This window comes from Dendropsophus ebraccatus, chromosome 1 (assembly GCF_027789765.1).
Source record: "Dendropsophus ebraccatus isolate aDenEbr1 chromosome 1, aDenEbr1.pat, whole genome shotgun sequence".
In the NCBI taxonomy this organism is placed as follows: Eukaryota; Metazoa; Chordata; class Amphibia; order Anura; family Hylidae; genus Dendropsophus; species Dendropsophus ebraccatus.
Genome location: NC_091454.1, coordinates 89,786,579 through 89,799,462, shown reverse-complemented (window position 1 = coordinate 89,799,462; position 12,884 = coordinate 89,786,579). Strand labels below are relative to the sequence as shown.

Here is a 12,884-nt window from a genome sequence, read left to right as displayed (position 1 = left end):
TAGTAACGCCTGGAAAACTGGGATACAGCCTATGGCTATGGCTGTATCCCAGTTTTCCAGCCGGTCCTCCCGCTGGATCCACCCGCTCCACGGAGCGGGCAGACAGCGGGAATCATTACCAAGGGTTCAGGTTCGTACGAACCCGAGCCGAACTCGGTTCGGACCATCCCTAGTAAGGAGGTATCCTTATTTGGGACACCTATCGCATATCCACTGGAAATGCCATAAGTGTCCCTTTAGATGTGAATCCCACCTGCACCTATCTTTAGATCATCCGTAGTTAGGTAATGCTTATTGACTTTAAAGCGACTCTGTACCCACAATCTGACCCCCCCAAACTAGCTTCAGATAGCTGCTTTTAATCAAAGATCTGTCCTGGGGTCCGTTCGGCAGGTGATGCGCTTATTGTCCTAAAAAACTACTTTTAAACTTGCAGCCTGCGCCAAACAGGAGTATCTGTGCCCTAACTTTGCACCACCCCTCCATCCCTCCTCCCCACCCTCCTCATCATTAGGAATGCCACTGGAACATTTTCTCCATGCTGAACATTACACAGCTGTTTAATGATCCAGCCCATGTGCCGGGCTGGCACAGGTGGGAAATAGGAGGCAATCTGCCTGGAGCATTCCTAATGATGAAGAGGGTGGGGAGGAGGGACGGAGGAGTGGTGCAAAGTTATGGCACAGATACTCTCGTTTGGCACGGGCTGCAAGTTTAATGGTTGTTTTTTAGGACAATAACTGCATCACCTGCCAAACGGACCGCAGAATTAAAAGCAGCTATCCAAAGGTACAAGTGGTTTTGGGGGGTCAGATTGTGGGTACAGAGTCCCTTTAATTGGAGTTGCACAAATAGCATAACCCAACAAGCTATGCCATTTGTGTAGCTCCTGTAGTTACATAAACAGTGTAGCTCATGGGCTACGCCATTTGTGCAACTCCCATTACAGTCAATGAGAATTGTGCAAATTGCATAATCTCCAGATTCTGTAGCTTTTAGAGCACATTTAACTTGACGAGCCCTACAAGTTCAGCTATAGTGGTTGAGAAGGGAATACCTCTTTAGCTTATGCATTGTACAAGTTACTTTTAATTTCACCTAGTATTACAGGTGCCAGAATTTGCTATTTAGAAGGAATTCAGTATAGTAGTACAGTTTGTTACAGTATAGTAGGAACAAGTCTGATCGCGGCCAATTTGTTGTGTGAGCGTAATATATTGTGTTTGTTCACGCTGCCAAAAGTGGTTCTATGTGCTCAGACAGTCCTCAAGGCTTCCAGTTTAGCCTCTTTCACTTATGCGATTACTACCATATCCTGGAGCACACGATAATACTTATTTCCATACGATGGTATGCCCAAGTAGATACAAACATAAATCATCAGAGATAGACTCACTTTTTTAATAAATTCCACTTGATACATGTTCCAGTTTCTGTGATCGCAGCCATCAACATGCTATAAGTGACAGATATAGAGAAGAACGATACATTTGGTGTACAAAAGATTCATTACAGCTTTGTTATTTACTTTATTTAAACAGAATGATTGATTGTTTTAACAGTCAGTTCTTACAGATGTATGGAAAAAAATAATAGTTCAAAAATTCTGTGTGTGCTTTTGTCCAACCACACTAACCACACATTACAGTAGTTCAGGTGTGTGTGTTAGGGGGGGGTGTAGTAATGATAAAAGGGTGGATGATAAAAGATTTTTTAAAATACTTTATGGAATAAAGTTTTATTTTTGCTGTGTTATTGAATTTACATGAACAGCTAGGTGGCAGCAATAAACTGTTTTGTTGTTTTCACCATGAATTATGTTATAGCATATTATATATTGACTTGTTTTCTGTTCCTCTTCTTAGGGTTCCTCTCTCAGTGTAGGCTCCATGTGGGTTGCTGAGGTTGGTTCCTAAGCACTATTTATTCATCGAACATTGCCTAATTGCATTTGTAGTATTGACACTTACTGCAAAGTAGTGCAAATGCATTGTCTCTACAAGCTAGAGACAAGCTAGACTTTTACATATAGGATACAGTCTTAAACAAAGCACCACCCCCTTTTTCCCGGCCTCCACCTTTTACAAACCATTTAGGTGCCTGTTTTAGGGCGTAAAATGGCTGGTTTTGGTGTTATCTCTTATCATTGCAGCAGGGGGGGTCAAATGTAATTTACATAGGTACAGCTCCTGAGTCTGTGTCGCACATTTACAGAACTGGATTCTACCAAACACCTAAATTTATGGCATAGGGCATGTTTAGTGAAAGTTGTCTGCAAATCACTTTTATTTAAAGAAGCACTGTTATTTATTGGCTCCCAATGCACGCTTGCATGTATGCTCACCCATGATGATTGCTTTCCCAATCATCATGTTATTCTGGTGCTATGGCGTGGCACCTCCTTAGTCAAACACCGCTTTATGCGTTAATATTTTTACATATTGTAAAGCAAGTTATTTATATATAATAGAAGATTATCTTGCAACTGTTTTTAATCCAACTAGGTAAAAGAATTGCGAGAAAAAGCTGAGTACTATAGACGTCGTGCAGAGGGAACTCACTTCTCCCGTGATCATCTAAATCAAATAATCTCTAATAGCAACAGACTGTGGGAGGTGTCTACAAACTCTAGCAGTGAGGAAGATCTAAGCAGGAATATCAAAGCTCTAGATCTGGCTGGGTAAGTTTTATATTATTGATTCTTAAAAAAAACATTTAAAACCTGATTTTGTTCAAATTCGGTGTACCTCAATTGGAGTGGCTTGCGCAGATTTGTGCTTATAATTCAGTACCCCAGAACCTCAGTGACCTGAGACCTGCCCTTCAAGAAGATTGGGATGCCTCAGCAGACAAAAAGTGGTGTGTAAATAGCATGAGTCATTGTTGTAAAGCTAGAACTGGTGTTCAAGGGATGCTCAAGGACAAGACACTGACATTTTTTGTTGGGATATACCCACCACTGCTGTTGGTTTTTATTTCAATAACCACTGCATGCTTCTACTTAAAGGGAACCAATCAGCACGGTATATGCAGCAAACTGCGCTCCTACACAGCTCCCCTACCATATGTGGCGTGTTCGTCCGTAACTGTAGTTAGTCGTAAAACATCTTTTATTCCGACATGCGAAGAGGGGAGAGCCAGCTACTAGTCATCTAGGAGGTGCACAACTAGTAATGGCTCTCTGCCTGTCAGTGTGCTTTGCAGGGGTGATTGACAGGAAGAGAGAGACTTGTTAGTTGTCTCTCTGCTTGTCAATCACCCCTGTCTTGTGCGCCGGAGTAAAAAAAGTTTTCAGAATAACTAGAGTTACGGGTGAAAACACCACACATATGCCAGGGGAGTAGCCACTGTATGTATATATATATATATATATATATATTCCACTGAAAAAATAGAAATTTTTAGATTTAAAAATTACCTTTTATTTTCTTACGTTAAAAAATATTGTTTCAAAAAATCACCAGATGCTTAAGTATTTAATTTCTAATTACATGGCCATCACCAATAATTTAGCTTTGTACAAAAAATTTAAAAAAGTTCTTTTTACTTTTTTTACAATAAATATCCGTATTCTTTTATTTATTATATTCAGTCCTCTTGTATTATTTTGTATTTTTATGTGTCCCTTTCTTTGTGTGTCCTTTTTTGTCCTTTTTGTAATGTGAGTATTCAGATCACTGCGTGTTGTACACAGACATTTGTTTGCAAAAAAGAAGTGAAGATTTACTTTCCTTGTTTCTTTTCTCGGACTCTCTTCACATCACATAACTTGCAGCCCAACGCGTTTCCTGTTACCACACATCTTCAGGGGCTATGGGGTTAAACTCACATGTTACCAGGGACGTTGATTTTCTCCTCTGTACAGCTCTGGTGATGGCCGTACCATATATATATGAAATCAGAATGAACGCAGCACTCAAGTAGCAGTAGATGTGATGCCAGGCAGTATATACCGGTGACCACCTGGTATATGGTAATATAAAAATCTGAAGAATACCACAGCACTCATAGGGTAGAATTCAACACAACGTGTTTATTTCCCCAATCCGCTGGCAGATTGGGGAAATAAACACGTTGTGTTGAATTCTCTACCCTATGAGTGCTGCAGTATTCTTCTGATATATAAATAAATATTTATGTACGCACAGATGATTTGATGGAGGGGGTGGGGCCTAGGGTGCCGATGTGGCTGGGTGTGTTAAGCCCCACTGCTACAACGCTGTCCACCAACAATAACATGCATTTTTGAGGGGAGAATATATGCTTAAGAAGGGTGCTTATATGAAAGGGGGTGACAATATCACTTTAAAGAGAACCAATCACGGAAGATTTTTTTTTTTTTTATTCCTTAATTCTATTTAAATTACTTTTTTATTAATATTTGTAAATAGAATTAATGAATTTTCTGTCCGCGTTTTTAATTTATTCATGTCTCTCTTCACTGTCACGCGCCGGCTCTTTTCAAAAGAGCCGGCGCGTGACAGGAAGCTCCCGGCATGCAGAGCGGCAGGAAGAGCTCCCATGAGCCCTTGCCCGCCGCTCTGTAAATACACAGCGATCTCGCGCTATACAGCGCGAGATCGCTGTGTATATCTGTCCTAATTAAACCTATTAGTTTTCTCATGAAGATACAGACTGCATTTGCAGTCTGTATCTTATACTTTACCTAATCCTATGTAGCAGTGTAGTAAGCCGGGCGCCATCTTGATGACTGGAACGCACCGCTGGAACGCAAATGACGTCATCAAGGTGGCGCCCGGCATTACTGCACCGCTACAAAGGAGTAGGTAAAGTATAAGATACAGACTGCAAAGGCAGTCTGTATCTTTATAAGTAGACTTTATGGAGATACAGACTGCCTTTGCAGTCTGTATCTTTTACTTTACCTACTCCTTTGTAGCGGTGCAGTATTCCCGGGCACCGCCATCTTCATGACGTCAGTTGCGTTCCACTGCTGGAACGCACCGCTGGAATGCAAGTGACGTCATCAAGATGGCGGCGCCCAGCAATACTTACACTACTATACAGGATTGGGTACAGTATAAGATACAGACTGTAAATGCAGTCTGTATCTTCAGGAATAGACTTAGGCTAGGTTCACACTGCGTTTTCAGCATCCGTTTAACGGATCCGTTTTTTTTAACGTCCAGAAAAATAGGGTCATCAACGTTTTTTTGTCCGTTTTGGTCCGTCAAAAAAAACGGATCCGTTTTTTTTAATAATGGAAGTCAATGGAAAAACGGATGCACACAAATGAATGCGTTTTTTGCAATCCGTTTTTCATGCGTTTTTTGCAAAAAACGGATGCGTTAAACGGATGCTGAAAACGCAGTGTGAACCTAGCCTTAGGGAGAGAGAAACTTTTATTATAGGGACAGTTAATTTTAGGTGATTGTTTGAGATAAGGGAATAACCACTGTGTGCCTAAAGAGAACCAGTCTATTGAAATAAAAACCAACAGCAGTGGTGGGTATATCAAAAAATGTCACTGCCTTGTCATGGGCATCAATTATATGTCTCATGCTGTTCACGCATTATTTATATATATATATATATATATATATATATATATATACAGTGGTACCTTGGTTTAAGAGTAACTTGGTTTAAGAGCGTTTTGCAAGAAGAGCTCACAGTTTTTCAAAATTGTGACTTGCTTTAAGAGCATTGCTTTGGTTTAAGAGCTCCTGGTATTGGGTGAGAGCGTGAGTGGGGGAGGGGCATGGCCTGCATAGCGGGGTCTACAGCCCTGTACTCTGACCCAGGAAGTCTCTCTCACCTTCCAATTTATAGCAGATCCACTTCAGGCTGGGGCTTGCATCAGGGGACAGAACTGTGGGGGTAATCTCTTTATAGCTGTAACCCCTCTCTCCCCGGACAGAGAGTGCTGCTATACTGTGTCCACATCTGCCCTGCTCATTCCTTCATACTCCCTGCAGTCTCTGTCAGTCCTTGTGTTTCCCATCCTCTCCATTCCTGCTATAATGTGCTTGCACTCACACTCAGCTATACACACTGCTGCTATAATGATTATAAAATGATTTTTGGGGTGTGGAACCAATTGTCTACATTTCAATGATTTCTTATGGGAAAATTTGCTTTGGTATAAGAGTGGATTTGGATTACAAGCACAGTCCCGGAACAAATTATGTTCGTAATCCAAGGCACCACTGTATATATATATATATATATATATATATATATATATATATATATATATATATATATATATATATACAATATTACAAACAGACATTTTTATAATTCTTTTATTACTTGATTTTTTTTGCACTGGTTATATAGATTGCAAACTTCTTCGATAAAAGAAAAGTTACCAGCAAGAGTTAAAATGCCATTTGATTCTGGGAATGGAGGAGTTGCAGATGCTTCCACACTGCCAGTTAGAAGAAAATTAGTTTGGGATGAATATGATGATGATGTTGCACCAATAGAAAACATAGAACCTTTGAGAATTGAGGATGAAGCTGATGAAAATGAAGAGCGAGACCATGACAAAGAAGAAGAAGAAAACACAACGGAACAGCCCTTAGAAAACAACGCAGCAAGTACACAGAAGTAGGTGTTTATTAGTTGTGTTACCGATGTATATTTGAAAGTTGTTCTTGTATGTTGTATAATTTGATGAGTGACAGATTTGGTACTTGACGGTACGGTTTTACGATTGAAGGAGTCTGCAGAATGCAAATGGAGGAATTAATTTACTACAAAGAATCATTTATTTATTTATTTATTTTTTCTCCTCTTTATTTTTGTAACAGTTTTTGCACATTTTATGTACTGTGCTTTATTTCTTTGTGTTATTTTGTAACTGTTAAGTATTAAACCTCTCTAAAATTGTAAGACTTTAAAGGGAATCTATCTTCTTTGAAATTGTCTAAAACTTCTTTAAAAAAATTGTCTAAAACTTCTCTAAAATTGTAAGACTTTAAAGGGATTCTATCATCAGGTTAATTGGGTAGGGGACTGGGAGGCTGCATGTATACTACTTTTATTACCTTGGTGCACTGTGGTGTTATTGAGAAGTCTTAACTATAAGTCTTTACTATAAAATGTGAATGAAGGCATTTGGTGCATTGTTGGCGGTCCTATAGCCCTCTGCAGTAAAGTCACTTTACTCAGCCGTTCACTGCAGAAGGCTAGATGTATATTTATAAGTAAGCGTTCTTCAGGAGCCAGTGTGTGGATGAATTGGTGCACAGATGGCTAATAGCCCGCCACCAGAGCACCAAACACACTCATTTAAATATTAGTTAAGATGATTATATCCTCTGCTGCAACATTATTGAGTGAAGGTACGTGCAGCCTCCCTGTCTCCTGCCCTATTAGAATCTATCAGCAGGTTAGGATCATTTTACTTGCCAATATATTGCCTTTAACCCCTTAAGGACCAGGCTAATTTTCGTTTTTGCATTTTAGTTTTTTCCTCCTTCTGTATAAAAGGCCATAGCAGTTGCATTTTTACAACTACGGACCCAAATGAGCCCTTATTTTTTGCGTCACTAATTGTACTTTGCAATGACAGGCTGAATTTTTGCATAAAATATACTGCGAAACCAGAAAAAATTACATGCGCAGTGAAATTGAAAAAAAACACCTCAATTATTTTTCTTTGGGGGGGCTTCGTTTTTACGCCAAGTGTCCTATGGAAAAACTGGTTGGTATACATGTTCCTCAAGTCAGTACGATTAAAAAGATATGTAACATGTATAACTTTCTTATTGATTGATGGCTCGTAAAATTTTTTAACCTTTTACAGAAAATAAACGTTCCTTAAAATCGCCAAAAATCGCCAAATTCCCATGCTTATAGCGCTTTTATCCTTGGGTCTGTGGGGCTGTATGAGGTGTCATTTTTTGCGCCATGATCTGTATTTTCTATCAGTACCTTGATTGCGCATATGCGATTTTATACTGGATTTGATGCGACCAAAAATGCGCAATTGTGCACTTTTGAATTTGCTTGCGCTTACGCCATTTACCTTGAGGGATCATGAATTAAATAAATTAACATGTAATAGAGGTAAAGATGATGCGGCACACGTCCAGTACTTGCTAGTGGTTGTTTATTGTTCACATGCTCGTGGATACAAACAAGAAATAGGCTACGATCGCTCGCGCTCTCACCGCGCTTCCTCCTGGCCCATACGTCATCCACTACACCCACCCCCTCTATATATGTGAGTGCAGTTAAAGGGACAGTATAGTTATTTACAACAACTATATACAAACACCATAAATAGTGATAATGTAAAAACAATGATAATGCAAACATTAGGATATAATAGAAAAAGCAATTACACTAAACATTACATCATAAAGTGCCGTCATAGAGTCCATTCATAATATTGCTTGTAAATCTGTACGGTCATTCAGACCCAGCGGGCCCAAGGCTCCTGTGCGTAGGATGAATTCCATCTCTTTTTTCAATAATAAAGCATGTTTATCTCCACCTGTTTTAGGATTATTAACCCGCAATAAACCCATAAATTTCATGTGTGATACATCACCCTGATGTTTTTCACGGAAGTGTTGAATCAATTTGGGACATCCCTTCCCCGTTCTGATTGAACGCAGGCGTTCCGAAAAACGTTTAAATAAAGGTCTAATCGTTTTACCTATGTAAAAAAATTTACAGTTACAGGTGATAGTATACACAACATAGGGTGTTCTGCACGTTATAAAATCATTTATAAAAATATCATGACCACCCAAACGGATCCATTGAGTATTATTTATGTAGCTACAATAACTGCAGCTACCACATTTGTGGTTACCTTTTGGGAGGTCACGATTCAGCCAAGTACTGGGATTACTGTCTACTGTTACACGTCCGTGAACCAATTCATCCCTAAGGTTAGTACATCTTTTAAAAGCCACTATAGGACGTTCACCTGTAACACCTTCCAAGAGTTCATCATCACACAAAACATGCCAGTTCTTATTAATCGCTGTTTTAATGATGTTGTTCATAGGACTATGTCTAAAACTGAACACCGTCCTATTAGGTTGATCCTTTTTATTCTTTCTCGAGTAAATCAATTTCCTACGTGTTAGACCTCTTGCTCGCTCCAAGGCCCTATGTTGTGTATACTATCACCTGTAACTGTAAATTTTTTTATATAGGTAAAACGATTAGACCTTTATTTAAACGTTTTTCGGAACATCTGTGTTCAATCAGAACGGGGAAGGGATGTCCCAAATTGATTCAACACTTCCGTGAAAAACATCAGGGTGATGTATCACACATGAAATTTATGGGTATATTGCGGGTTAATAATCCTAAAACAGGTGGAGATAAACATGCTTTATTATTGAAAAAAGAGATGGAATTCATCCTACGCACAGGAGCCTTGGGCCCGCTGGGTCTGAATGACCGTACAGATTTACAAGCAATATTATGAATGGACTCTATGACGGCACTTTATGATGTAATGTTTAGTGTAATTGCTTTTTCTATTATATCCTAATGTTTGCATTATCATTGTTTTTACATTATCACTATTTATGGTGTTTGTATATAGTTGTTGTAAATAACTATACTGTCCCTTTAACTGCACTCACATATATAGAGGGGGTGGGTGTAGTGGATGACGTATGGGCCAGGAGGAAGCGCGGTGAGAGCGCGAGCGATCGTAGCCTATTTCTTGTTTGTATCCACGAGCATGTGAACAATAAACAACCACTAGCAAGTACTGGACGTGTGCCGCATCATCTTTACCTCTATTACATGATATTCAGAGACTTTTTCTGAGTTTGCTGAGCACCGTCTATATGTGTCCGGTGGCAGGATTAAGCCAACCAGCTAACCCCCGAGTTGATTAAGCCGTGTTCGGGCAGGTCTCATTGGAGTTATTAAATAAATTAATATTTCGATTACGCACGCAGCGATACCAAACATGTTTGTTTATTTATTTATTTATAAAATGGGAAAAGGGGGGTGATTTGGACTTTTATTAGGGGAGGGGCTTTTTATTAATAAAAACACTTTATTTTTTTACATACAGTTATTAGAAGCCCTCAGGGGGACTTCTATATACACAGCACTGATCTCCCATTGAGATCAATGCTGTGTATATAACAGAGCACCGATCCATCAGATCGGTGCTCTATTATAATGGTCTGCTGCAGACCATCTGAATGGATTGCCGAGTCGGGATCAGCGTCATTCCGACGCTGAGCCCTGGCCGGCTCAACGGATCTCCCCTCCGCGATCGCATCGCGGCGGGGGGGAGATCCCACACTAGACACCAGGGACAGGGGGCACAGATACTATACAAATGCAGCTGTCAGCTTTGACAGTTGCATTTGAATAGTTAATTAGACGTCCACGGCGATCGGCCTCGCCGGCTAATACCTGCGTTCCCTGGCTGCACATAGCAACCGGAGACCGCGGGCGGCAGAGAGGGCTCACGTCGGGAGCCCTCTCTAATCCCCCTTTACGGCCGCATGACGGGTACTCCCGTCATGCGTCGTTAAGGGGTTAAAGTATTATCATTTTATACAAAAAGGTGGAACACTAAAATCTTACAAAAATAAAGCATCCTATAGCCTTGAAGATTTTCCTATTAGCCATAAAGAAACCTAAGCATTAAAGAGGTTGTCCAGGCAAAATTAACTTTTCCCCTATCCAAAGCATAGGGCATAATTAAGAGATTATGGGGGGGTCCAACCTCCGTATGGAGCCGCCAGAAAGAGCTGAGCAAGCACTTTCTGGCGGCTCCATAGGATTGAATAGAGTCGGGGGTCACGTGCCATACTCGTGTCTTTGTACATAACAAAGAAGCCGGGGCCTGGTACATAAGTCGGACTCCCCTGTCAATAGTGGACAAGTTAATTTTGCCCGGAAAACCTCTTTTAAGACTTGGAACTTTTCTACATTACTTGTTTAATGTGCAGTTGGTATCTGTGTGTATACTGTGTGTGGTGTTGGGACTTATTGGCCACATTTATGCTTAGTTTGTAGTGATGGGTGAGTGTCAGATGGAGCAATGAGGCAGTGTTTACCCCTTATGATTGCACCCAATGATGATTGGGTATGATTTAGGTGGTGAAGTGGCCTTTTCTGTGACACGTCTGTCCTATGGTTTAGTTATGCCTATCTATAACTTAAGTGGAATGAAGTAATTGATTTTCCTTTGCTGAGACAAAGATGCAGAAAGCCAAGGGGCATTCTTAATTGTTCTCACAATTTCCAACAATCACCATAGCGTAACCTTTACTTTGCCAGTATCAGTGTTACTGTGCACAGCTAGTATAACAGCATTCTTGGAGTGGAGCAGAGAAGTGACTCAGCAGGAAGTTGTGAGCTCAGCATTCACCATAACACGTAGTGGAACAGGTCTTCTAGCCACAAACGTTTCTCTAGTGTCATAAGGAATCTGGAGGTTTTTTTTTTTCTTTTGTGAGTTCCACGTTTCTTTGGTTAGCAAGATATGAGGTCAGTATTCTCCATGATACGTAGAGAAACAGCCCTTTTGACCACATTACTCTATTGTATTTTTTTTTCTTATTTCTAGGTATCTAAAGTGTGTGGAATGCTGTTAAGTCTAAGGACGAATGAGAGTTTATTATTTATTTTTTTCCCCCTGGGTGTTTGCTTATTACTCAGTTGAAATATTAAAGTGTAGAACCCTTCAGCTCACTTCCTTTCACATTCTTACATACAAACTATAAGTATAGGTAGACTATTTTAGGCTATATTCACACGTTGTAATACAATGGCCGTTGTATTACAGTGCTGGGACCGTTTGGCATGTAGCATGTTCCTACGGTTAATATTGCAGTATCAGACGTAAGAACATTATCTTTTACCATCTGGGTTGCAGGCACCTTTGGGTGTGCCTGCAATCCAATTAACTGTTGACCACAGTGTAAAGTACAGCCTGGAGCCGTACTTTACACTGTGTGCATGGACTGTTTTCTATGTCAGCTGTTCACCGCACTGTGGCTATAGAAAATAGACATGTCAACTATTTTCTGCGGCCGCAGTGAACAACGGCCACAGTGTATATAGTGTGTATATACACAACAGCCATTGTCTTATTGATATAAGATTGTGTTCATTTTATTTACAAGGGCTGTTGTTAATGAAATTAGTACATTGTGTGAACTGACTTTGTCTAATAAAATATATAAGTTATTTTTATTGTCATGTAATTTTGAAAAATATTATTCTTCAGTTATGTAGTAGTACTGTCTTACATTGCATTAACATTTTTAAAGCACTTACAGGTTATACTGTTCAGACACAGTAAAATAGAAGCAAAATATACGGTCATATTTTTAATCTAATAATGTGCAATAAAATCTATAAAAAAAAAAAGTCAGTTCACAGCCTGACATATTCCCTTATTTTACCTTTGTATTTTGCTTTTATTTTACTGTTGTTAATAATAATAATGCTTTTATTTGTATGACACCTACTGATCTCGCAGCATGGACCCTGTCCCCATTAGGGCTCACAATCTAGATTCGCCTATCTGTATGTTTTGGGTGTGGAGCAAACCAGAGTATCTGAGGAAACCCATGCAAATGGAATGTGGCTTTTAGTGGGATTTGAACCCAGGACTTCATCGCTGCAAGGCTACACTTGACATATTAAAAACTTTTGACATATAATAGAGTTTTGATCAATTGGGGTCTGGGTGGGCAGAACAAGCTTTAAAGTGAAACTGTCACCCCCTATTTGCATTTTGACTGCTCTCCACAGGTATAAAGTGTAAATGTTACATCTTTTATTACTTATTTTATATCACACCTCATGGTGCTTGTTCTGGTAAAAAGTCATTTTAATCACCTGTGGATTGGTATATGTGGGCGGGGCCTCGCAGCCTTTGTGCCACATCGCTCCGCCACTTAGCCACG

The 12,884-nt window shown here is 39.8% G+C and overlaps 1 protein-coding gene across 3 annotated transcripts in view; it reads left to right on the top strand.

The window, feature by feature from the left end:
- MDM1 (Mdm1 nuclear protein) overlaps window positions 1–12,884 on the top strand; it is a 54,836-nt gene that overhangs the window by 25,362 nt on the left and 16,590 nt on the right. For 2 of the 3 annotated variants that reach the window (XM_069974900.1, XM_069974892.1), the window contains exons 8-10: window positions 1,866–1,904; window positions 2,505–2,680; window positions 6,304–6,576. In XM_069974900.1, the coding sequence (XP_069831001.1) occupies window positions 1,866–1,904; window positions 2,505–2,680; window positions 6,304–6,576 (488 nt within the window). The remainder of the gene's footprint in view (window positions 1–1,865; window positions 1,905–2,504; window positions 2,681–6,303; window positions 6,577–12,884) is intronic. The other variant, XM_069974909.1, reaches the window with a different exon arrangement.